The sequence below is a fragment of the Theropithecus gelada genome, chromosome 1, assembly GCF_003255815.1.
Source record: "Theropithecus gelada isolate Dixy chromosome 1, Tgel_1.0, whole genome shotgun sequence".
In the NCBI taxonomy this organism is placed as follows: Eukaryota; Metazoa; Chordata; class Mammalia; order Primates; family Cercopithecidae; genus Theropithecus; species Theropithecus gelada.
Genome location: NC_037668.1, coordinates 20,356,656 through 20,381,753, shown reverse-complemented (window position 1 = coordinate 20,381,753; position 25,098 = coordinate 20,356,656). Strand labels below are relative to the sequence as shown.

General features: G+C 51.5%; 4 protein-coding genes across 11 annotated transcripts; 2 read left to right on the top strand and 2 right to left on the bottom strand.

Moving 5' to 3' along the window:
* Positions 1-2,677: 2,677 nt before the first annotated feature.
* CKS1B (CDC28 protein kinase regulatory subunit 1B) lies at positions 2,678-7,827 on the bottom strand. 3 transcript variants are annotated; one of them, XM_025354647.1, is made up of 4 exons: positions 7,816-7,827; positions 7,134-7,242; positions 3,814-3,941; positions 2,678-3,205 (listed from the first exon to the last, which is right to left on the bottom strand). In XM_025354647.1, the coding sequence occupies exons 2-4, from the start codon at positions 7,190-7,192 to the stop codon at positions 3,153-3,155; spliced, it is 240 nt and encodes a 79-aa protein (XP_025210432.1). In that variant the 5' UTR covers positions 7,193-7,242; positions 7,816-7,827; the 3' UTR covers positions 2,678-3,152. The 3 variants fall into 3 exon arrangements, with proteins under 3 accessions (XP_025210432.1, XP_025209656.1, XP_025261377.1); XM_025353871.1 differs by lacking the exon at positions 7,816-7,827 and having other exon boundaries at positions 7,134-7,296; XM_025405592.1 differs by lacking the exon at positions 7,816-7,827 and having other exon boundaries at positions 2,683-3,224; positions 7,134-7,278.
* On the top strand, positions 7,454-19,666 carry SHC1 (SHC adaptor protein 1). Of its 4 annotated transcripts, XM_025394591.1 has the most exons (13): positions 7,454-7,689; positions 11,728-11,895; positions 12,478-12,548; positions 13,092-13,155; positions 13,312-13,431; positions 13,669-13,722; positions 13,895-13,946; positions 14,129-14,255; positions 15,444-15,642; positions 15,730-15,799; positions 15,882-16,016; positions 16,179-16,417; positions 18,062-19,666. In XM_025394591.1, exons 2-13 carry the CDS (start codon positions 11,731-11,733, stop codon positions 18,188-18,190), a joined length of 1,425 nt encoding a protein of 474 aa, XP_025250376.1. In that variant the 5' UTR covers positions 7,454-7,689; positions 11,728-11,730; the 3' UTR covers positions 18,191-19,666. The 4 variants fall into 4 exon arrangements, with proteins under 4 accessions (XP_025250376.1, XP_025249610.1, XP_025248910.1 ...); XM_025393825.1 differs by lacking the exon at positions 7,454-7,689 and having other exon boundaries at positions 10,063-11,895; positions 15,885-16,016; XM_025393125.1 differs by lacking the exon at positions 7,454-7,689 and having other exon boundaries at positions 10,063-11,895.
* On the bottom strand, positions 19,087-20,417 carry LOC112635912 (translation initiation factor IF-2). The gene is given in 4 exon segments (XM_025404439.1): positions 19,087-19,724; positions 19,726-19,836; positions 19,839-19,907; positions 19,909-20,417. Coding segments are annotated over 4 exon segments (657 nt in total). The 5' UTR covers positions 20,353-20,417; the 3' UTR covers positions 19,087-19,691.
* PYGO2 (pygopus family PHD finger 2) lies at positions 19,929-24,900 on the top strand. 3 transcript variants are annotated; one of them, XM_025403415.1, is made up of 3 exons: positions 19,929-20,077; positions 20,940-20,989; positions 22,093-24,900. In XM_025403415.1, exons 2-3 carry the CDS (start codon positions 20,948-20,950, stop codon positions 23,155-23,157), a joined length of 1,107 nt encoding a protein of 368 aa, XP_025259200.1. In that variant the 5' UTR covers positions 19,929-20,077; positions 20,940-20,947; the 3' UTR covers positions 23,158-24,900. The 3 variants fall into 3 exon arrangements, with proteins under 3 accessions (XP_025259200.1, XP_025257658.1, XP_025258490.1); XM_025401873.1 differs by lacking the exon at positions 19,929-20,077 and adding an exon at positions 20,186-20,491; XM_025402705.1 differs by lacking the exon at positions 19,929-20,077 and adding an exon at positions 20,192-20,491 and having other exon boundaries at positions 20,854-20,989.
* The last annotated feature ends 198 nt before the right edge of the window (positions 24,901-25,098 follow it).

Genomic DNA, 25,098 nt, shown 5'->3' with positions numbered 1-25,098 from the left:
TTTTTTTTTTTTTTTTTTTTTTTTGTGGCGGAGTCTCGCTCTGTCGCCCAGGCTGGAGTGCAGTGGCCAGATCTCAGCTCACTGCAAGCTCCGCCTCCTGGGTTTACGCCATTCTCCTGCCTCAGCCTCCCGAGTAGCTGGGACTACAGGCGCCCGCCACCTCGCCCGGCTAGTTTTTTGTATTTTTTTAGTAGAGACGGGGTTTCACCCTGTTAGCCAGGATGGTCTTGATCTCCTGACCTCGTGATCCGCCCGTCTCGGCCTCCCAAAGTGCTGGGATTACAGGCTTGAGCCACCGCGCCCGGCCAATTTTTTTTTTAGTAGAGACGGGTTTTCACCGTGATAGCCAGGATGATCTCGATCTCCTGATCTCGTGATCCACCCGCCTCGGCCGCCCAAAGTGCTGTAATTACAGGCGTGAGCCACCGCGCCCGGCCAAATTCATTCTTTGTAGGACTGCTAAACCACACCTTGTCCCAGCACTTTGGGAGGCCGAGGCGGGCAGATCACCTGAGGTCAGGAGTTGGAGACCAGCCTGACCAACATGGAGAAACCCCGTCTCTACTAAAAACACAAAAAATTAGCCGCGCGCGGTGGCAGGCGCCTGTAGTCCCAACTACTCGGGAGGCTGAGGCAGAAGAATGGTGTGAACCTGGGAGGCGGAGCTTTCAGTAAGCCGAGATTGTGTCACTGCAGTCCAGCCTGGGCGACAGCGAGACTCCATCAAAAAGAAAAAAAAAAAAAACCCCTGTGAGATACATATCATGCTAATTTTACAGACGAGGAACAGCCTCAAAAAGGTGAAGATTTGCCACACAACCGCAAAACACTGTGGATGGTAGATTCAGGTGATCAGACGTCTATACCATTCTTTCAAGTAATAAGCCCCCCCCTTTTTTTTTTTGAATCAGTCTCTGTTGCTCAGGCTGGAGTGCAGTGACACAAGCACCGTTCACTGCAGCCTTGACCTCCTGGGCTCAAGAGATCCTCCCATCTCAGACTCCAGAGTAGCTGGCCCACAGGGGCGCCCCACCATGCCTGGCTAATTTTTGTATTTTTAGTAGAGACGGGGTTTGGTCATGTTGCACAGGCTGGTCTTGAACTCCTGGGCTCAAGTGATTCCCTGCCTTGGCCTCCCAAAGTGTTGGGATTACAGGTGTGAGTCCCCGTACTTGGCCCTCATTTCTTTCAATTATAAAAAGTCAGCTCTTTGAAAAAAAAAAAAAGGGGCAAAACAGGAATTCCACTTGCCTAGTAAACCACATGTTCCAATATCTTTATTAGTAATACAGGTGATATTTGATCCCCTCCCAAAACAGAATACCAAGTCTGTTCCAGTATTTTCCCAGTGGATTCTCAAGCTTAAGTGTACATCAGAATCAGTCGGAGAGCTTGTGTTAAAACATTGCCCCGGTGCCCAACCCTGGGTTTAGGATTCACTAGGTCTAGGTTGGAGCCCAATAATTTGCATTTCTAATGAGTTTTCCCGATGTTGATGCCTGCTATTTTAGGAATAAGTGGATGGAAGACAGAAAAAATGGGGGAGATTAATATCCTTACTTAGTACTACTACTTTGTTAGACTAAAGGGGAAGTTATTATTCTGTGGAATGCTTTTTTTAATTGAGACAGCTTCTGTCGCCCAGGCTGAGTGCAGTGGCGTGATTTTGGCTTACTGCCACCTCTGCCTCTCGGGTTCAAGCGATCCTCTCGCCTCAGTCTCCTGAGTAGCAGGGATTACAGGCACACACCACGCCCGGCTAATTTATTTTTATTTTTTTTGAAGACAGAGTTTCACTCTTGTTGCCCAGGCTGAAGCGCAATGGCGTGATCTTGGCTTACTACAACCTCTGCCTCCCAGGTTCAAGTGATTCTCCTACCTCAGCCTCCCGAGTAGCTGGGATTACAGGCATGTGCCACCACGCCCGGCTAATTTTGTAGTTTTAGTAGAGATGGGGTTTCACCATGTTGGCCAGGCTGGTTTCAAACTCCTGACCTCAAGTGATCTGCCCTCCTTAGCTTCCCAAAGTGTTGAGATTACAGGCATGAGCCACCACGCCCGGCCTGGAATGTTTTCTTAAACAGCTACATTTTGCACCTGTTTTCTCAAAGCTTCCTTCTTTACCTACCTGCATAAGATGCCTGAAATCTTTGCCCCCAGTCCACACTCCAGACCAATTAAGAATCCTTAAGAATGACTCAAGCAGGCAGCAGTACTTGTAAAGCTCCCCAGGTGATTCCAATGCCTAACCAAAGTTAAGAACAGCTGAAAACCTCCCCCAACCGAGGGGCACAGTGAATAGGTCATAGGTGTGCCTATTATTCCTATTAGGAATTGGGACACACAAGCATCCTTTTACCCGTGTGTGCCATTCAAATATTGGGACTATGTTAAAGGCAGCACCCTGACTGTAGGAAGCAGTTCCTTTGTTTGGATGAGATGAAGTTGTCCCTATATAACCTCTACCTCGGGCCAGTAGTTAGAGTGAAATATGTTTCAGTAGATGTTTGACAGCAAGTCTGCTTAAAGTAGATTAAAAACGAGTTATCTGAATGTTAAAATAAACCTCATTATCAGCAAAGAGCTGAGCTTCATTATCAAACTGAAGGGCATGTAATTAGAACCATGATATTGATGATGCTCACCCTGAGGGGAAAAAACCCTTACAATTACAGCATTAGATTATAAAAACTTCCTCTTTAATCAAGGCTTTTAACATGAACAGATTTCTTGAATAAAATGGAAAGTTTCCAGTACACTGAAACATAAATCCACAAGTCACCATACATACAACACCCGGCAGGAAAAAAACAAAAACAGCAAGTTTACATGATCTCTGTTAACAGCCATGGTCTCAAACTCAGATGCTTCCTCCATCTGCCAAGTGTGTTCTGGATACAGAGCACATCGTGGCTTCTGGGGTCACACTCAGCTGAGGCTGTGGGTCCACAGAGCACTCATCTGGCTAGGCTATGGTGGTGGTGGCTCTACTCAAGAAGCAAAGCAGTTACCAGCACATTCAAACAGTGTATTGAACATCTTTTAAATATCAAAGTGAGAAACAAGAAGGCAACATAATAATATTATCAGAAAGATGTTAGGAAGTAAGGACAGCTGTGTAAAGCTTGAGGCTGAAAAGTAGCTTGCCAGCTTCATTTCTTTGGCTTCTTGGGTAGTGGGCGCCGGAACAGCAAGATGTGAGGTTCTGAAAGAGTGAGGGAAATCTAAGAGACAAGCGCACACCATTCTATGTACAACCTATAGTGTATTCCACTACCATCTCCCCAGCTATCACCCACTCAGATCTTTATAACTAAATAAAGACTTAAGCATATGGCCTTGAGAAGCAGACCCAGAAGTCTGGACTGTCTGCCAAGTACAGAATTGTTAATATCAGTTCTTTTGCTATGTTTATACAGCCCCAGGGTGTCCTTTATTAAGTTTTGCCTGGCAGCTGGGTGTCTGGTGTCTTATCAATAAATATACTTTCCTTTATTTGGAATACATCCAAGAATGTTTTCTGATGGAGAATGAGGCAGGGACTATGACCAGGCTATATGTGGCCTTAAAAAGAATACCCTCTGATTGAATGGAAGATTACAGGAGGTTTTTTAGTGACAGGTTGTCTCTGAACTTCCCAGATATTTTAATCTTATTTTTGGTCACTAGTTTTTTTTTTTTTAATCCCCCATGACTAGAGGGGGAAGAAACCAGTAAACTATTTCCTATCTCCCTATTTGGGTTATACAATCTTATTCCTTCATTCTCTCAGTGTAGCAGTTCTATATGGTTGTTTTTAGCCAGTGCACTGACCTGGTTCATGGATCATATAATGGACCCATCCCTGACTCTGCTGAACACCAAGATTCCTCCATTCAGATTCAGACATCAAATGAGTTTTAGGGACCAGCTTGGCTATGTCCTTGGGCAGCATGACATGTCTGTAACAGAAACGGAGAAGTGAGGAATTTATGTTAGTACCAGATATAGTCTCAGACAACTGCCTGTTTACAAGGCCAAGAAAGGAAAGAAAAACTAGTTTCTGATGTCAGAGTTTATATAATTTTATTGTGGGGTAGCAGCAGCTAGAAATACAGGCTATGTTATATAAATTCCGAGAGTATATGAAAAATACAAATTAGTGAATAATTCCAGTGAATAAGCACTTAAGTTCCAGGCACATTTTCTCTGCCTTCATGGACCTTATAGTCTTCTAGTTGATTGCCTACAATATAATGGGAGCCCCACGGAGCACACAGTGTTAATAATTAGAAGGAAGGAAGATAAGTTATTCTGTGGAGAGGAAACGCCTTTTATGGAGTACTGTGTGGACAAGTCATCACAAAGGATGAAATGAAATATCTTATCCTTTAAAATCTAAGCCAGGCATGGTGGCACATACCTATAGTCCCAGCTACTCGGGAGGCTGAGGCAGGAGAGTAATTTGAACCCAGGAGTTTGACAAAGATACAGTATGAAGTTTGAAATCTTTGATTAAAATACAGAATAGGCCAGGGGCAGTGGCTCATGCCTGTAATCCCAGCATTTTGGGAGGCTGAGGTGGGTGGATCACTTGAGGTCAGGAGTTTGAGACCAGCCTGACCAACAACGTGAAACCCCATCTCTACTAAAAATACAAAAAAAGAGCCGGGTGTGGTGGCATGCACCTGTAATCCCAGCTATTTGGGAGGCTGAGGCAGGAGAGAATCCCTTGAGTCCAGGAGGTGGAGGTTGTAGTGAGCTGAGATCTGGGCAATGATTCCGTCTCAAAAAAAAGAGGAAAAAAAAAAAAAGACAAAAGGGCTGCAGTGCACAATGGTTGTGCCTGTGAATAGCCACTGTACTCCAGTCTGGGCAATAAAGCAAGACCTTGTCTCTTCAAAAAAAAAAAAAACAAAAAAAAACAAAACTCTATCCTGAATCTTATCTTCCTAACTCTGGAGGGATGTACCTTGAGACTTTTTTTTGGGAAATTCCGTGCTTTTCTAACCAAGGATAAGTCTCCCTTCATGGCAAAGAAATTATTACCCTGATGTGACTCAAACTAATCCAGATAGTCTTCATCATGCTCAGTGAAAATGTACTAAGTTCTCTCTCTGTGCTAGTAACAGTGGTTTCCCCCCCATTCTCCTAAAAGAAAAAATTCTAGTCCAAATATATGAAAACAGCTCACATCCTAACACCACCCTGGCACAAAATTTGGCTTCAATACATAGACCAAAAAACCCCTCTTAAACCAAAATGCCATTGCCAAGTTAAAAGTTTCATCTTCTAGGGGATGAAATGGTGATTCCTTCCCAGCTCTGCAAATCTCTTATAAGCACATACAGTTTTAAGTTAGTTTAGTTCAGATGTAGAGGAAAACAGCTGAGGAAAAGACAGTTAATTATATCAAAGAGGATCTGGAGTCGTCTTGGTATAAAGATGATTATATATGTGTCAATGCACATTGAGTTCTCTGAAGACCTAAAGCCCTGAACTAGGCTGGGTGAAGAGACAAGAAAAGCAAGTTTTCATTTTATGTTCTCCATCTGAGGAGACAAGATAACAAACCAGGAAGTGGTCTTAATTATCACAATGTAGATTAGCATAATGCCAACATTTTGGAGTCCTGTGTCTTCCCTTATTCCCAATCTAGATTATGCACTTGAAATTTATCAAACCCGAATGCTGTATCCAGTGCCAGGATTCCATCATCCCCACCCTTGGCAGATGGCTATCCAGTGTCTTCTAAACAATTTCAGTCAAGAGGTGCTTTCTCCCACATACCTTTTTCTTAGAGTCTCATCTCAGGCTCTATCCTCTAGGAAGCTTTCCCCAACTTTCCCTCTTCCTTTTTTTTTCCTCTCAGTATTTTAAGTTTCATATTCAAGGGTACATGTGCAGGTTTGTTATATAGGTAAACTCCTGACTCGGGGGTTTGGTATACAGATTCTTTTATGACCCAGGTACTAAGCATAGTACTCGACAGTTTTTTTTTCCTGAACCTCTCCCTCCTCCCACCCTTCTCCCTCAAGTAGGCCCCAACGTCTATTGTTCCCCTCTTTCTGTCCCAGTGTTCTCATCTCCGACATATAAATGAAAACACGCGTATTTAGTTTACTACTGGTTTCGTTTTCAATGGTGGTGAAAGAGTCATCACACTGAATTGGCCTTTAGGACACTCCCCCGCCCCCACACCAAGCCCAGGGAAGAAGACCGACCGAAAGTAAGAAGTCAGCCTCTAAGGCGGTGGCGGCGGGGGTTCTCGAAGGGTGGGGTGGGGGTGGGGTCCTGGAGTTAGCAAAAGTAGGGGACTGACTTTCTAGCCCCACCCCAACACCCGCGCACAGCTAGGAAGCCGCAGCCTTCGGGTCGCCAGTTCCCTCTCCTTATCAAGTCTCGTGTGCTCCCATCACACCCTGTAATGGCTCCTAGCAAAGGGTGTTATCACCTTTCTGGTGTCCGTCGGTACGACTCACAGTTTTAAGTTTGTGAACAGCAGAGACCATGTGTTATCCTTGCACTTTAGCAGAACACCTGAAACCTGTTAAGTATTCCGTAACCGTTTCCTTTGATAAAGGGCATCTATTAGACCCATATTAAGTATTTTCTCAATGCTCCTAGCCAGTTTTATTCCATTTCAGCCCCAAGCGGTCCCTTTCCTAACACAAGCCAGACAACCATGCCCCTTGTCTTTTTCACGAGTTAATAAGCAATATTCAACTCTCTCAGCGCTACTCTCGCATTAGGGACACGAGGAAACTCCAAGCTCCGCTTTTGCTACGTTCTCCCACTGGATTCCACAGGATTACTGTAAAACTAACAGTTTCTACAAGGCAACTTAAGTTTGCCCAATAAAGTTCAGAGAATGATCCAGAAACCCTCATGGGTGTGGGTGGTCAGTACTCTAACCACGCCCACCACTCCCTCCTCTCAACTGAGGGCAGACTCCAAATTCGCAACCACTTTGTTTTATGAGAGTCTCCCACCTCCGCGCATGCGCCTTACGCCTTCCACCAATATCACACCCTTGCCCGTTCACATCTCGTACGCATGCGCCAATTCTATCGCCTCAGTTCCTGTTACTAATTGCTTGTTTCCTCAGCGGTCAAAGCTCACGACCTCGCTGTTGCCCCCGCGCCAGCACTAACCGATACTCAAACTCCTCGTCGTCGTATTTGTCCGAATAGTAAATCTGTTTGTGCGACATGATCGCTCGGTTTGCTAGCCTTCAGCCCCGCGCCGCCAACCTCCAAGCAACTCCCAGCAGCACGCGCTCCCACCCACTTTGGCCTCGCTTTCAAACACGCCGCCCGCACTTCCTATTGGTCCGTTTGGCTCAAGGCGGGACAGCTGTACTTTCAAGCCTCCGATTGGCTTAGATTTACTTCTCTTGGGTCCTTATTGGAGGGCAGTTCTTACGTTTCTCAAGAACGAGCGTGGGTCAAAAGTAGGCGTCTTATTGGCCACCACTGCCTCTGTGCGCGATTTCGCGCTGCCATTGGCTAACTCGGGAAAGTGGGAAGCGTGAAGGAGGGACCCTGAGGTAGAGGGTCAGGGGTTAGTGAGGCCGGAAGTGAGTGTAATAAAGTTTCTCCAGGGAGGCAGGGCCCGGGGAGAAAGTTGGAGCGGTAACCTAAGCTGGCAGTGGCGTGATCCGGAACCAAATCGGCCCGCGGTGCGGTGCGGAGACTCCATGAGGCCCTGGTGAGTCTTGACTTTTTTCTCCTTAGGTGACTCACTCTTCCACTCCGGAACCCCTCTCCCGGGACCCCACTTCCGGTCTTCAGTTATAAGTCCCGCCCCTGAGACCCCTCTCCCCGGAAGTCCCACCTCCCAACCTCTGGGGGCTCCCCCGAACCCCGACTTGATTTTTATTTTTTGTCTCCGACCCCACCCTGTCTCCCAGTTTTCCTGGAAGTCCCACCCCCAGACACGTTCCAAGCCCTACTACGTGAAACCCTTGGTTACTCCTTCCATTCTCCGAAACTCCGCCTCCTAGCAACGATCCTCTGCTAACTCCTGTCAAAAAGCCTATCTCCCAAAAGGGCAAAACCCTGCTCCTCAAAGAACGATTCGAATTTGTTGGAGCCACGCCTCTTCGGGGCTCCGCCCCTCCGAAGCCACGCCCTGTTCGTAATCCGTGTCTGACTGACCAGAAAGCCTCCCCGCATAGAAGTCTGAAGTTCGCGTCCTGGCGGACCACGCCCCCTTACGAGCTTTGTGGGACCTGGGTCATCAGCTGTAAAGCCTTGTCGTCAATCCCTGAAACTCCACCTGCTTATATTTTCCTGTCCTTTGTCTTTTTTTGGGCTTTGGGATCAGTTTTCCGAGCACTCTCGTGCTCCCCCAGGTGGGAAGTCAAAGTTCCTATCTCTGACTGTGAAGAGTGAGATTAAAGGCAGCCGTTTTCCTTTCTTTCTTTTCTTTCTTTTTGTTTTTTTTGAGACAGAGTTTCGCTCTTGTTGCCCAGGCTAGAGTGCAATGGTGCGATCTCGACTCACCGCAACCTCCGCCTCCTGGGTTCAAGTGATTCTCCTGCCTCAGCCTCCCGAGTAGCTGGGATTATAGGCGCCCGCCACCACGCCCGGCTAATTTTTGTATTTTTAGTAGAGAGGGGGTTTCACCATGTTGACTAGGCTAGCCTCGAACTCCTGACCTCAGATGATCCACCCGTCTCAGCCTCCTTAAGTGCTGGGATTACAGGCGTGAGCCACCGCGCCCGGCCCCATTTTCCTCTTTCTTAACCTCCTCCAAGGGTAGAACTATTTGAAGGGGCTGAACTTAGGGTTTGGCACCAGAGGGAGAGAGACTTGCTGTCAGACTCCCAGCCTCATCTCCTGGCCTTCCCTTCCCAGGACCAACTCCATCCCAGAAGTAGCTCTAGGCCTGCCTATCCATAAGTGGATAGGACCATGGATTTGTTGGTGTGTGGCATGTGGGTGTGACAGGAGCAAGTTTTCTACCAGAAAAACGGTGGTTTGGAGTGGGGGTAGATAATAGTGCCCTTTTTGTTGTTTGATTTTTTTCTTTTTTTTTTTAAGGGACAGTTCAGTTGCTGCTTCTCTGTCTCTTCCCCTCCCCCTAACCATAGTTCTTGTCTGGGCATTCCTCCTGGCCCCGTTTGCCCAGCCTTCCCTGCTGGAAACATTCCTGAGGCTTTCGCCATTTCCTGCCACTTCCCACCCCTGTCCCCTCCTCCCAGTTGGGCTGAGAAGCCACATACAGCTTTTTCCCTACACCCAATCACCTTGACTTCCAGTAGGCAATCTCTTTTCTCCCCATGCACATTTCAACAGTCATACTTCTTTCTTTTCTTCCAAACGCCCACACCCGTTGGTCTTTCCCTGGCCCTGGATACTGCAGGCTCCCACAGAACATCATCTCAACAGATGAGGACATCCTAGTGTGTGTTTGTGTGTTTTGGGGGTGTGAGGCTATAGTGGAATCCTTTCCTCATTCTCTCTATGCCCGAGAGCTGGCTGGAAAAGAAGTGATAAAATTCCTTCTCAGGATTGGCTGACAGAGTGACAAGGCTCTTCTGGAATGAGCACTAAGGGGAGATTTAAGAGTTAAGCACAGTATCTAACACACTTTAAGTGTTAATGTTGTTAATCAGGATAATTATCTATCTATATTTTAATCCTCTGAAGTAAATCTAAGGGTAATTCCAAGGTGAGCTTGGGTGGATACGTATTTTTTTTTTTTTTTTTTTTTTGAGGCAGAGTTTTGCTCTTGTCACCCAGGCTGGAGTGCAATGGCACGATCTCAGCTCACTGCAACCTCCACCTCCTGGGTTCAAGCGATTCTCCTGCCTCAGCCTCCCGAGCTGGGATTACAGGTGCTCACCACCACACCCAGCTAATTTTTGTAGTTTTAGTAGAGACGGGGTTTCACCATGTTGACCAGGCTGGTCTCAATCTTCTGACTTCAGGTGATCCACCCGCCTCGGCCTCCCAAAGTGCTGGGATTACAGGTGTGAGCCACCGTACCCAGCGGGAGTATGTATCTTTAACTTGTTTTTTGTTTTTTGGTCGCTTTCCAGCTTTGCCTATGGCATTCTCCAGAAGAGCAGTGGCAGGAAGCCGTGGGTGGCAGGAATGAGTTTGGGACTGTTCCCTGTGTCCAGCTTCAACCCATCTTCTCCTGACACCCCTTTCTCCTGTGCTTACTTGTTTTTTCTCCTGTTCTTATTGACACAGATGTGTCTTCTGATCTCTCTGTCCCTTCCTGGCCTGTCGTTTCTGCTTCTCTTGGAGAACTGTTTCTTCCACCTCCGCCAGCCAGGCTCCTCCCCTGGTGTGAGGGACACTGTGCTGTTTGGTGGGGCTTAGGGCCCTGTAAGAGGAGGGATATGAATTGGGGTGGTTTGGAGTGGGAGTGGGGACCTGATTGCCTCATTCTCACCCTTGACAGTGTGCTGTGTTAACAAGGCCTGTGGAAAGGGGAGAGGACAGTGCTTGGCTATGAGCCATGGGTCTTGGTGTGGTAGATGGCATACATAGAGAACAAGCCGTGACCAGCATGTCCTCTTGTTCCCCTCTTGCCTGGTAGCTTCCTGATGTACCATCCAGGTTGGACTTTATTCCCCTTTTTTCACCAACTTTGCTTCTCTTCTTGACCCTGCTCTGCATCCATTGGGACCACTTCCTTCCCATCCCCACTTCGCTAGCTCCAGTCCACAGCTGTCCTAGCAGAGGATGCTAATGGCCCAGGCTTACTGTATGGGGTAGTGGTTGGGGGTGGCCTGGGCCAGAGGGTGGGGAATTCGAGTGTCCAACCAGAACTGGAAGGGAAATGCTGAGCTCTGAGATCTCCTCCCTTTTCCACCCGCAGCTGCCTGTTTCCTCCCTCATTCCCCTCTACTCTAGCCTGGCTTCCTGCCCCCTTTGGCCTGCCTGTGTCCGGTTTCGAGTGACCCAGACCTCCTATCTCCTTTCTTTCCGTCCAACTCCTCCATGCTTCCCTCCCACCCCCACTTTCCTTCTCCCCAGATTACTAGTTGTTTGTGTAGGGCAGGGGAGAGGAGCTTGGATAGCCCTACCCCCTGCTCCAGTCCGAGGTTGGGGCGGGGTGGGGGCTCAGCCCCTCTGAGCCTGTGAGTCAGCACTGTCCTCGTGATTGGTCTCTCCCTTTAGCTCTCCGCCCCTGGGGAGGAGCCAGGCAGCTCTGGGTCCAGCCTGTTCTCTTCTCAGCCAGAGAAGAGGCTCCACGTTGGGCGGGGATGGGGCCCGAAACTGTCTGGGTCTGAGCTGGGGAGCGGAAGCCACTTGTCCCTCTCCCTCCCCAGGACTTCTGTGACTCCTGGGCCACAGAGGTCCGACCAGGCTAAGGGCCTGGGGATACCCCCTGCCTGGCCCCCTTGCCCAAACTGGCAGGGGGGCCAGGCCGGGCAGCAGCCCCTCTCTCACCTCAGCTATGGATCTCCTGCCCCCCAAGCCCAAGTACAATCCACTCCGGAATGAGTCTCTGTCATCGCTGGAGGAGGGGGCTTCAGGGTCCACCCCCCCGGAGGAGCTGCCTTCCCCATCAGCTTCATCCCTGGGGCCCATCCTGCCTCCTCTGCCTGGGGACGATAGTCCCACTACTCTGTGCTCCTTCTTCCCCCGGATGAGCAACCTGAGGCTGGCCAACCCGGCTGGGGGGCGCCCAGGGTCTAAGGGGGAGCCAGGAAGGGCAGCCGATGATGGGGAGGGGATCGTAGGGGCAGCCATGCCAGACTCAGGCCCCCTACCCCTCCTCCAGGACATGAACAAGCTGAGTGGAGGCGGCGGGCGCAGGACTCGGGTGGAAGGGGGCCAGCTGGGGGGCGAGGAGTGGACCCGCCACGGGAGCTTTGTCAATAAGCCCACGCGGGGCTGGCTGCATCCCAACGACAAAGTCATGGGACCCGGGGTTTCCTACTTGGTTCGGGTGAGTGAACATCCTCCTTTCCATTGCCTCCCAGACCCCTCCAGTTCTTCTGCTCACTCCAGCTTGGCTGGAATTCTTTTTTCCTGCTGTTCCCCAACAACCCTGTTTCAGTGTTCTATTTCCTAAACCTTTCCCATCCCTTCCCCAATTCTGTAGCCCTTTCCCTTCCAGCTCTGCCTGGGCCCCCTTCCTTCTTTTGACTCCCCTACCCCCACCCTGCCATGCTTAGCACAATGCCCAGCATGGCAGAAGCTCTTAATAAGTGCTGGAAGGAGTGACTTCTTGATCCTTTCCTCCATTCTCCTCCCGCTTTCTGGAGTTGTTGCTCCATCCCAGTCAGTGCCTGTCAGTCCCCTCCAAACTCTCTCCCCAGTGCGTGAGGTCCTTCTAGCCTGCCTTTTCTTTCTCTGCTCGTTCCCTGTTGTCTTTCACCTTGGTTGTGGGATGTAGACACGGGAAGAGGGCAGAACTTCTTCCTCTTTACTTCTCTTAGGGACCATATGGGCAAAGTCCTAGGGCCCTTTGTGAAGGGACTGGGGTCAGGGAGCGGCTGACCTGCTGTCCTCTCCTCCCTCCCCTTAGTACATGGGCTGTGTGGAGGTCCTTCAGTCAATGCGTGCCCTGGACTTCAACACCCGGACTCAGGTTACCAGGTTAGTGGGGAGGGAGTGGACTGTGGGAGTCCTGGGATTAGTGAGGCCATGGGAAAGGGCGGAGGGGAGTGGGTCACTTGGGTGCTGCTGGTTGGGGCTGATCTTTGGGTAGTAAAGGGGATTGAGAGAAAGCTGGGATAGTGATTCTGCCTCTTACTGAAAGGAGGCCCCTCTGGCCCGGATCCTCCTTACCTGTCCAGCCTTGGGAGTTGTGGGGAAGGTAGCAGAAGCAGCTGGCAGGTGGAGCTGGAGTAGCAAATGGGGGTAGATGGAAGGTTGCTGCTGCCTTTGGGAAGGGAATGGGACATTTGGTAGCTGGAAGGGGGTGGGGCTATACCCATTGAGGCCCTAACCCAATCAGCCAGGAAGCGGCCTCTCAGTGTCATCAAATATTAAAGGCCCTTAATTCAATCCACCACGACAAAGAGCCTGGAGTGCCCTGGGAGTCTGGCCTGGCTTTCCCCTCCCCCAGCTCTGTGGCAGCCCCAGTTGAGTGGGAGGCAGGCTGGCAGGCGCTGGGTCTGAGTACCCCTCTTTCCCCAGGGAGGCCATCAGTCTGGTGTGTGAGGCTGTGCCGGGTGCTAAGGGGGCGACAAGGAGGAGAAAGGTACTTGGGGTCCTTGGGGATAGGGATGCTGCTGGGAAATGTGGAGGGACAGTGAGGAGGCAAGTGTGGGGCATGTGGGGAGAGGGCCAGGAGACAAGAGTATGGTTTGTCTGTGCTGGGAACCCTCACCTTCTAAGACCCTGGGCCCTACCTTAGCCCTGTAGCCGCCCGCTCAGCTCTATCCTGGGGAGGAGTAACCTGAAATTTGCTGGAATGCCAATCACTCTCACCGTCTCCACCAGCAGCCTCAACCTCATGGCCGCAGACTGCAAACAGGTTGGTGGAGGTGGGCAGGTGGACCAGAAACACCGATGGGGGTGCTAAGGGGAGATCTAGTTAGGAGACCAAAAACTAGGAAGAGGGCTTGAGAGCAGAAGACCAGTAGGGAAGGAGGAAATGAGGATATGGGATAAGGAACCCAGAGAATGAGACTGGGGCACCAGGGTTCTGGGCCCTGAGGCTGCCTGACACATGGCATTCCCTTCCTTCTCCATCCCCTCCCCTAATTCTCAGATCATCGCCAACCACCACATGCAATCTATCTCATTTGCATCCGGCGGGGATCCGGTGAGTTGGGGAACAGAGCAAAGGTGGTGGGAGAAGAGCAAGGGGCTAGTGATTGGGAAGACATTGATTAGAGAAGTGCGGGTGCTAGGACTGTGGGGATATCTGAAAAGGACTGGGTTTTAGGGGTCAGGAGTAAAGTGGAACTGTAAAATTTTCTGACCTTCCTCCCCAGGACACAGCCGAGTATGTCGCCTACGTTGCCAAAGACCCTGTGAATCAGAGAGGTGAGGCATGGTGGGGAGCACTGGGTGGGTCTGGCTGTTTGAGGAGGTGAGTAGGACCTGGGGTCATCTGTACCCACTCTAAGTAGATCTAAGTGGGGGTTCCTGCCGAGGAAGATGAGGGCCCCTGTCTGTGCCTCCTCCCAGTGGGCTCAACTCACTGACAGCCTCTGCTGTGCCCTCAGCCTGCCACATTCTGGAGTGTCCCGAAGGGCTTGCCCAGGATGTCATCAGCACCATTGGCCAGGCCTTTGAGTTGCGCTTCAAACAATACCTCAGGAACCCACCCAAACTGGTCACCCCTCATGACAGGTGAGCAAGTGGGGAGAGTGTGGAGCAGCTTTTGAGACCAAGATTGGGAAAGGAGGGCTGTTCTTCCCACACTTGAGCTGAGAGGTTCAGGGAGGGAATAACCTGTGTGCCTCTGCTTCCCACTTCCTGCTATTCTTCTGTTTCCTGTGGTCCAGGAGGAAAGGCTTTTGAGGCCCTGCTTGCCGCAGGGCCAGCTTTTCTTGTTTGCTCATGGTGGAGCTGTAGTCCGGGGCCTCCAAGTTACATCTCTCTCTGGCTAGGTGGGATTTTCTATTCCCATTCCTCTTTCTTGCTCATTTCTCTGCTTGGCATTCTGTGTTTTCCTGCCTCTAGAAGCCATCAAGACTTTGGGTTTGGGAGGATATCTCTTTTCCCTGAGATTACAGTCTTTCCCACCTCAGGCCTTGAGGGATAAGCAGTGGAGCCAGTAGGGATTGAATATTTAGGAGAGGTAAAAATATTCTGGAGCTGGAGCACCTCCCTGCTGCCACACACACACACACACACACACACACACGGACACACTACATGGTGCTTCCCTTCCTTGTTGGGAGACAGCACAGAGATCAAGAGCAAAAGCATTACTTAGTTATTTTGAGACAGAGCCTTGCTCTGTAGCCCAGGCTGGAGTTCAGTGGTGCAATCACAGCTCAATGTAGCCTTCATACCCTGGGCTTGAGTGATCCTCCCACCTTAGCCTCCTGAGTAGATGGGACCACAGGTGCATGCCACCACACGTGGCTGAGTAGTAGTATTTTTATTTTGGTAGAGATAAGGTCTTGCTATGTTGCCCTGGCTGGTCTTGAACTCCTAGGCTCAAACAGCCCTCCCTCCTTGGCCTCTGAAAGTGTTGGGATTATAGGCGTGAGCCATTGCACCTGGCCAAGGGGGACGAGCTTTAAAGTCAAACCTGAATTTAAATCTGAGCTTAGCCGCCTTTTAGTTGTGAGACCTTGGGCAAATCTTTTCACCTCTGACCCTCATTTTCCTCATATGTAAAATTGGGGAAGGAAACAATACCTACCTTATGGGGTTGCCAGGAGAATGAAATGATTATGTATATAAAACACTCAGCCTCAGGCCTAATCTACAGTAAATACCCAATAGATGGCTGCTGTTCTATTCCCTCCTCCCCTCCTCCTGCCCACCACACATTTACAGCTACACCTTCACTGTCCTGTCCCTCAGGATGGCTGGCTTTGATGGCTCAGCATGGGATGAGGAGGAGGAAGAGCCACCTGACCATCAGTACTATAATGACTTCCCGGGGAAGGAACCCCCCCTGGGGGGGGTGGTAGACATGAGGCTTCGGGAAGGAGCTGCTCCAGGGGCTGCGCGATCCACTGCACCCAGTGCCCAGACCCCTAGCCACTTGGGAGCTACACTGGTAAGTTGCTTGGATGGAGGTGGGCTGGGCCTAGGGTGGGAGTGGTTGTTTAGGGCTTCTGGTCTCACCTTATTTTTATCCCTGCAGCCTGTAGGACAGCCTGTTGGGGGAGATCCAGAAGTCCGAAAACAGATGCCACCTCCACCACCCTGTCCAGGTATGAAGGGAGCTGAGATGGACAGAGCCAGGGAGTGTTGGAGGCAGGGCTGGGGATCACTGTAGAACCTCTCTTTCCTCAGCAGGCAGAGAGCTCTTTGACGATCCCTCCTATGTCAACGTCCAGAACCTAGACAAGGTCCGGCAAGCAGTGGGTGGTGCTGGGCTCCCCAATCCTGCTGTCAATGGCAGTGCACCCCGTGACCTGTTTGATATGAGTGAGTGCTTGTCTTTCCTCTCTGCATCTCCACCTTTCTACTTGGTTCTGGCCCTTCTCCTGCCTATCTGCTCTTTCCTTCCTGACTTCACTTCCCTGAAGTCTGGGTCTTGGGTGTGTGTTGTGCCTGCTACTTTCCCTCACCCTCCGTCTACACTTCCAGAGCCCTTTGAAGATGCTCTTCGGGTGCCTCCACCTCCCCAGTCAGTGTCCATGGCTGAGCAGCTCCGAGGGGAGCCCTGGTTCCATGGGAAGCTGAGTCGGCGGGAGGCTGAGGCACTGCTGCAGCTCAACGGGGACTTCCTGGTGCGGGAGAGCACGACCACACCTGGCCAGTATGTGCTCACTGGCTTGCAGAGTGGGCAGCCCAAGCATCTGCTACTGGTGGACCCTGAGGGTGTGGTGAGTGTGGCAGAGGTGTGGGTGAGGGGTGGCAGAAAGGAAGGTACAGTACCCTACAGTGTATCCCTGTTCCTTCCCTCATTGCTTTCTAGACATTCCCGCTGGGCAGCTCTCTGTGGGCCTCTCTTGCTCTTTAGGGTGTCTGGCATCTTCCTCCAGGGGCTCATCCCTTAGCCTGAACTGTGTTCTTTATAGTCCTGGCACTATAGGGCTGGGCGTGGTGGCCCACACCTGTAATCCCAGCACTTCGGGAAGCTGAGGCAGGTGAATCACCTGAGGTCAGGAGTTTGAGACCAGCCTGACCAATATGGTGAAACCCCATCTCTACTAAAAATACAAAAATAAGCTGGGTGTGGTGGTGGGCACCTGTAGTCCCAACTACTCAGGAGGTTGAGGCAGGAGAATTGCTTGAACCCAGGAGGCAGAGGTTGCAATGAGCTGAGATCGCACCACTGCACTCCAGCCTGGGTGACAGAGTGAGATTGTCTAAAAAAACAAAACAAAACAAATACAGTCCTGCCCCGTTCTCAAATCCCCAAGCCTTATCAGAGCTAGAAGGCAGTCATCTCATCTGTGCCCATTTTTACAAATAAGGAAACCACCCCGAAGAGGTTGTGATGCCCAATGTCACATGGTTAAAGGCTAGACACTGCAAGTTTCCTTTCGTAAGAAGATCCAAGGGCTTCTCCAGCTCCTCAGACTCAGGAGTCAGACCACTGTGCTTTCTCTTATCTGCACTGCCTCACTGTTCTTCAAAACTTTCCTTGTTTAGCCAGGTGTGGTGGCTCATGCCTGTAATCCCAAGATTTTGGGAAGCTGAGGTGGGAGGATTGCTTGAGGCCAGGAGTTCTAGACCAGCCTAGGCAACATAGCAAGACCTTGTCTCTAGAAAAATAAAAAAACAAAAAATTAGTCAGGAATGGTGACACATGCCTGTAGTCCTACCTACCCAGGAGGCTGAGGCCTGATGATTGCTTGAGCCCAGGAGTTTGAGGTTACAGTGAGCCATGACTGCGCCATTGCACTCTAGCCTGGGTGACAGAGACCCTGTCTAGAAACAAACAAACTTTTGTCTGTTTTCTACAGCAATCTCAGCCTCCTTTCCTCTTTTTCTTTTTTTTTTGAGATAGGGTTTTGCTTCGTCACCCAGGCTGGGGTGTGGTGGCACACCCGGCTAATTTTTGTATTTTTGTTGTTGTTGTTGTTGAGATGGGGTTTCGCCATGTTGCCCAAGCTGTTCTTGAACTCCTGGGCTCAAGTGATCCGCCTCCCTTAGCCTCCCAGAGTGCTGGGATTGCAGGCATGAGCCACCATGCCCAGCCTCCACATCTTTTTTTGCACTGTGTATACTCTTCTGAGACATGCCAACTTTCTCCACGTCAAGAAAAGGGTATATAGCTCTCAGCTTCACTCTTTCAGGGCTGATGTCACCTTTGCCTTTTCCCACTTCACTGACCTGTCTATTCCTGCAACTGTCTGTTTCTAGAGAAACCTCAATGATCAGGACTGATAGGCCACACTCTCCCCTACCATTTTTTTCTCCTCCTTCAAGCCTCTTGTCTGTTTTACCCTCTTCCACCTTGGAGGCTGAGGTCTTATTTGACTCTTCACCTGAATTGACCTTCTTCCTTCCCACCCTCCCAGGTTCGGACTAAGGATCACCGCTTTGAGAGTGTCAGTCACCTCATCAGCTACCATATGGACAATCACTTGCCCATCATCTCTGCGGGCAGCGAACTGTGTCTACAGCAACCTGTGGAGCGGAAACTGTGATCTGCCCCAGAGCTCTCTTCCAGAAGATGCCCTCCAATCCCTTCCACCCTATTCCCTAACTCTTGGGACCTCATTTGGGAGTGTTCTGTGGGCTTGGCCTTGTGTCAGAGCTGGGAGTAGTGTGGACTCTGGGTTTCATATCCAGCTGAGTGAGGGTTTGAGGGTTTGAGTCAGAAGCCTGGGGGAGAATCCTGCCTCTCCCCAAACATTGATCACCAAAGTATTAATGTACAGAGTGGCCCTTCACCTGGGCCTTTCCTGTGCCAACCTGATGCCCCTTCCCCAACAAAGTGAGTGCTTGTCATGGAAAATGTCCTGTGGTGACAGGCCCAGTGGAACAGTCACCCTTTTGGGCAAGGGGGAACAAATCACACTTCTGGGCTTCAGGGTATCCCAGACCCTTCTCAACACCCCCACCCCACCATGTTTAAACTTTGTGCCTTTGACCATCTCTTAGGTCTGATGATATTTTATGCAGAGTTCTTGGGCCCCTGAGTTCAATGACAGGGATGCCAACACCTTCTTGGCTTCTGGGACCTGTCTTCTTGCTCAGCACTCTTTCCGGTTTGGGTTGGGACAACAGAGGCAGGAGTGGCAGCTGTCCCCTCTCCCTGGGGATATGCAACCCTTAGAGATTGCCCCAGAGCCCCCCTCCCGGCCAGGGGGGAGATGGATCCCTCCCTTGCTCAGTGCCTCCTGGCCGGGGCCCCTCACCCCAAGGGGTCTGTATATACATTTCATAAGGCCTGCCCTCCCATGTTGCATGCCTATTGTACTCTACAGCCAAAGTGTAGCCCTTCCTGGAGCCTCTGCCCTGCCTCCCTTTCTGGCAGGGTGGGGTAGGGGTGACTGAATTTGGGCCTCTTGTACAGTTCACTCTCCCAGGTGGATTTTGTGGAGGTGGGAAAAAGGGCATTGAGACTCTAAAGCAGTAGACAATCCCCAAATACCATCTGTAGAGTTGGAACTGCATTCTTTTAAAGTTTTATATGCATATATTTTAGGGCTGTAGACTTACTTTCCTATTTTGTTTTCCAAGGCTTATTCTCGAGCACAAAATGGTAATCAATTATTACATTTATACATCACCTTTTTGACTTTTCCAAGCCCTTTTACAGCTGTTGGCATTTTCCTCGCCCAGGCCTGTGAGGTAACTGGGATCGCACCTTTTATACCAGACCTGAGGCAGATGAAATTTATTTCCATCTAGGACTAGAAAAACTTGGGTCTCTTACCGCGAGACTGAGAGGCAGAAGTCAGCTCGAATGCCTGTCAGTTTCATGGAGGGGAAACGCAAAACCTGCAGTTCCTGAGTACCTTCTACAGGCCCGGCCCAGCCTAGGCCCCCCTTTTGGCCTTGTGGATAAGGGACAGTTGACCGTTTTCATCCTGGACTCCTTTTGCTGTTGTTTGGATGTTTCCACGGGTCTCACTTATACCAAAGGGAAAACTTCATTAAAGTCCGTATTTCTTCTACCTCTGCCTCTTAATCCTGGGAAGCCTATTGTGTACGCCGCGGGCCCTTAGCTGCACAGCGGGGAGGCGGGAGGTCGCGGCCGCCGAGGGAAGCTGGGGGTCTGCGGAGTTTGGGCGCGGCAGAGTGGGGCGTGTCGCGCCACCGTCCCCATGAAGATGTTGTGTCCCGGGGGCGGGGGCTGGCTCCGGGTGCGTCCAGGCAAGAGCCGGGACTCCCCGGCGCCGCAACGCCGGCCCCCGGGACTACCTGGACCTCCCGGGCGCGCCCTCGGCTCGCGCGCGCCCCTCCGCGGTGGCTCCACCGCCCGGAATGGTACGGTCCGGCAGCAGGGCCGCGCGCCGCCGCCCCTCGGTGAGCTGGTGTGGGCCGCCGCTAGCGGAAACGACCCTCTCCACTCGCGTGGTGCAGTGGTAAGCCTCGCCCCTCGCCTGCCGCCTGTTTTCTGGCGTGGAGTCTCGTCCGGTCCTTGCTCCCCCTCCCCACCGCGCTTAGTGGTGGTGGCTGCGCCGAGTTCCGGTTCCGGTTGCTGCAGCCGCTGGCTGGCGGCGAGTCTGGAGAGAGCGCGCAGTTCGCGCTGCGGCTGGGCGCTTCCCTGTCGTCCCACTTTGTGGTTGCTGCAGCTTGGGGGCCTGTGCTGCCCCTGACTCCCCTTCTGGGCGATGGTGCAGCCCGAGGGCGCCTCCATCCCCCGCCGCCGCCGCTAACCCTGGTCCCCCACTCCATGGCCGCCTCGGCGCCGCCCCCACCGGACAAGCTGGAGGGAGGTGGCGGCCCCGCACCGCCCCCTGCGCCGCCCAGCACCGGGAGGAAGCAGGGCAAGGCCGGTGAGAGCGCTGCGAGGAGCGGGGGCTGAAGAAGCCTAGGACTTGGGAACCTCAGAGTGGAGGGATGGTGGGAGGGGGGCGTTTCACAGGCTGAAGGGCTTGAAGGGAGGCTCAGGTGAAAAGGATGGGTGGGTGTAATCCTCCAGGAGTTGGGGGCAGGTGTCGCACATTGAGGACGCTAGAGTTTGGAGCCACATGGAATTCAGTAGTCACTTGGAGCTTGAGGATATCGAAAGATGGGATATCTCTCATTTAAAGGAAGACATAGCTGAGAGTATGATCATCTTCACGATCTATTTTTCATATTGCACCCCTTGTTAGCATTTGTTGAATAAATAAGCAAGTATGTATTGACGTTAAAGGAGTTCCTCAGAGCATGGCTGAGAGAAAAGAGGTTGGGGAAACCTCAGGGAAACTTGTCTGCGTCTTCCTTTTGCCGCTCTTCCAGGTCTGCAAATGAAGAGCCCAGAAAAGAAGCGAAGGAAGTCAAATACTCAGGTGAATGGTTGTTGGTGGCGGGGGTGGTTCCCGGCAGCCCCTTGGCGGCACACTGTCTACTCTGCCATTCCAGTATCTGTTTGTATCTTGCATCAGCTGCAGGGAGGAGAGAGAAAACTGGCTTTCTTGCTTTGTTTCTTGTTCTTTCCCTGAACCTTCTAACAAATTTAGGGGAAAGTATTCTCTCCCAAGAGATGATTCGACCAAAGTTCTTACCACGCAGGGTTCCAGTCTCCTCCATGTTTCCTGTCCTGGTTTCCTCATGATGATAACGTAACACCTTCCACTTACTGAGCCTTTTTTTAGTGCCAGGGATTGTGCTAACATGCTTTAACAGTTTGGGGGAGATAGGCATTATCCCTATTTTACGACGAGAAATCTGGGGGTTAAAAATGTTAAATACGTGCTCCACAGTCTTGAGGTGGTTTTTCACGGTCAGAGCTGGGATTCCATTCTAGTTCTGCCCGTTTTTAAAACACAGTTACTGCACTATGCTGGTTCCACTCTCCACCCTCTTTTTTTTTTTTTTTTTTTGTAGTAACAGAGTCTTGCTGTGTTGCCTAGGCTGGGCTCAAACTCCTGGGCTCAAGGGATCCTCCTGCCTCGGCTTCCCAAAGTGTTAGCATTACAGGTGTGAGCCACTGTGCCCGGCCTGTGGTCCATATATTTATTTTTTTATTTTTTTTGAGACGGAGTCTTGCTCTGTCGCCCAGGCTGGAGTGCAGTGGTGCGATCTCGGCTCACTGCAAGCTCTGCCTCCCAGGTTCACACCATTCTCCTGCCTCAGCCTCCCGAGTAGCTGGTACTACAGGCGCCCACCAACACACCTGGCTAATTTTTTTGTATTTTTGGTAGGGACGGGGTTTCACCATGTTAGCTAGGATGGTCTCAATCTCCTGACCTTGTGATCTGCCCGCCTCGACCTCCCAAAGTGCTGGGATTACAGGCGTCAGCCACTGTGCCTGGCCTGTGGTCCATATTGATTTTAGGCCTGAGCTGCCCAGTATCAGCCTCCAAAATGTGTATTGTGTTGGTAGTGCTCTCTTGGTTTAGTTCTGTGTTTCCCTCCATGACCCTCTTTCCCTCAACTGTTTTCTCACTAGGGCCCTGCATACTCACATCTGACGGAGTTTGCACCACCCCCGACTCCCATGGTGGATCACCTGGTTGCATCCAACCCTTTTGAAGATGACTTCGGAGCCCCCAAGGTGGGGGGTGCAGCCCCTCCATTCCTTGGCAGTCCTGTACCCTTTGGAGGCTTCCGCGTGCAGGGGGGCATGGCGGGCCAGGTACCCCCAGGCTATGGCACTGGAGTTGGAGGGGGCCCCCAGCCACTTCGTCGACAGCCACCCCCCTTCCCTCCCAATCCTATGGGCCCTGCTTTCAACATGCCCCCCCAGGGCCCTGGCTACCCACCCCCAGGCAACATGAATTTTCCCAGCCAACCCTTCAACCAGCCTCTAGGTCAAAACTTTAGTCCTCCCAGCGGGCAGATGATGCCGGGCCCAGTTGGGGGATTTGGTCCCATGATCTCACCCACCATGGGACAGCCTCCCAGAGCAGAGTTGGGCCCACCTTCTCTGTCCCAACGATTTGCTCAGCCAGGGGCTCCTTTTGGCCCTTCTCTCCAGAGACCTGGTCAGGGGCTTCCCAGCCTGCCACCTAACACAAGTCCCTTTCCTGGTCCGGACCCTGGCTTTCCTGGCCCTGGTGGTGAGGATGGGGGGAAGCCCTTGAATCCACCTGCTCCTACTGCTTTTCCCCAGGAACCCCACTCAGGCTCCCCAGCTGCTGCTGTTAATGGGAACCAGCCCAGTTTCCCCCCAAACAGTAGTGGGCGGGGTGGGGGCACTCCAGATGCCAACAGCTTGGCACCCCCTGGCAAGGCAGGTGGGGGCTCTGGGCCCCAGCCTCCCCCAGGCTTGGTGTACCCCTGTGGTGCCTGTCGGAGTGAGGTGAATGATGACCAGGATGCCATTCTGTGTGAGGCTTCCTGCCAGAAGTGGTTCCACCGTGAGTGCACAGGCATGACTGAGAGCGCCTATGGGCTACTGACCACTGAAGCTTCTGCCGTCTGGGCCTGCGATCTCTGCCTCAAGACCAAGGAGATCCAGTCTGTCTACATCCGCGAGGGCATGGGGCAGCTGGTGGCTGCTAACGATGGGTGATGCTGGCGAAGTGGCCCAGGGAAGTGCACATGTCTCTCCCTGCTCTTCCAGGGTGATTTTTTTGATGTCTGGCTCTTGGTCCTTGTTTCCACTGGTTTTCCATCCCCATGGGGCAGAAACAGTTGCTCCTGGGAGCAGAAAAGGAATTGAGGTGGGCAGGCAGAAGAGCCTGGATTGCTCACTTTTTTGGGAAACTTACATGTTGAGATCTACAGAGATCCAGGAAACCAAAGCCCTGCTGAGCAGAGCCATTTTGTGGCTATTTCTGGAGGTCCAGGAGTGTGGCTGCAAGAGAAGAGGGGCTGGAGGAAGATCCGGAGGGCAGGGGTGTTCCCTCTGCTGATGATGGATGCCCCTAACACCTGTGCCTAACACCCCTACCGAGCCCCACAGCTCCAGCCTTAGTTTTTGGAGTCAAGTGTTAAAGGTTTCTGGCCAGAGGAATTGGGGTCTTGCCATCCCTGCAATAGCCCTTTTATGGGCTCTGGGAGACAGCTTTAGGGAATAAATGGGGGTTTTCCCCTTTTTCTACCCACTCCTTTGCTTCCTCCAAGGCTTGCCCAACCCCTCCCCTCTCAGAGAACCAAATAGCCTGAAGAAGCAGGAGAGTTCCTGGTTATGGCAGTTTCTTGGTGATTGGGGCTTCAAGACAGTAGGTGAGAGATGCTGTCAGGACATACCTTCCTCATACCAAAGTCACTGGTCCTTTCTCAGCCTCTCTTATGCTTTTCTCCTAATGACCATATTTTTGCCAAAAATTGGGATATGTTATCTGACAGACCAGAATATTTGAAGTTTGGGCTGTCCTGAAAGTCTGGATTTTGGTGGTACCCTCCTCCCCCAGCCCATCTGTTGCACATTATACTCCGTGTGTTCTTCAACTTTCGGTGCCCTTATTCCCCTGCCTTCCTGGCTTGATTGAAGGAAAGCTTGAAAAGGCGCAGAGCCCTTATACCTCATTTCTTCCCTGATAAAAGGATCCAGGTGAGGTCCTGTCACAGCCTGTGGGTAGGGGATGTGGCGGGATCCTCATTGCCATGGTACTCAAAGGCAGAAGAGCCTGGAGTTTGTTGCTTCTCTGCTATTCTTTCATATCTTGGGCCTGGTGATTAGCAATTCTCATTCCTCTCAGCCAAAGGCCTGCACTGGGTTTTATTTGTCCTTTTTTATTTTTTAAGCACTGCCTGCCAGAGACGGGCCTGGGGCCTGATGAGGACCTTAGCGCTGCTCGTTCTCCTTTTTGGTTCATGCACACATTCCTCCGTGGCGTGGGGAAAACAGGCCCTCCTCAGAGAAGTCAGGGGTTCCCCGGCTTGAGGTATAGTGGCAAAGACCTAGTGGTCCCCTACCCCCACATCTCTCAGTTCCTGGCATGAGGAGAGAAGACCTTGCTCTGGTGGAGCTGACAACCTTCGAGGCCGGGAGGAGAGAGCAGCCTCTGGGCATCGTTCCCAGTGTCCCCCCACACTAAAATGGTGTAGATGGCAAACCCCCCCCGCCCGCCACCCCACTGCTCACCTCTTGTGTTTGTGGTTCTGTTTGCCCCATTTATCTGTTGCTATTTTTGTGTTGTCTTCCCCCGCTCCGCATTTTGTAAAATGGCTCCTGGGGGAGTGTCTTTGCTGGATCTGCTCCCTCTCGCCCTCTCACTCCACTACTTTTTGGAAGAAAGTGATGGCAGAATGCGGTGGTGGTGGGGGGTCTTTTGTACTGTTGGATTAATAAAATGACTAAAATCCCAGACAAGGACTCCTTGCTGTTGCTGTGTGAAAAGGCTGGAATGAGCCACTGTCACTGCTGAGTAGGGTGCTTAGGGGTTGAGGATATGTATACTCCCCAGGGTGCCTGGGAGTGGGAATAGCAGATTTGGCCCCTGAACTGACCCTGGTATAAGCTGCTGAGCCAAGGGAGGCCTGTGTTTCCCCGCCCATCCCCCTGTGT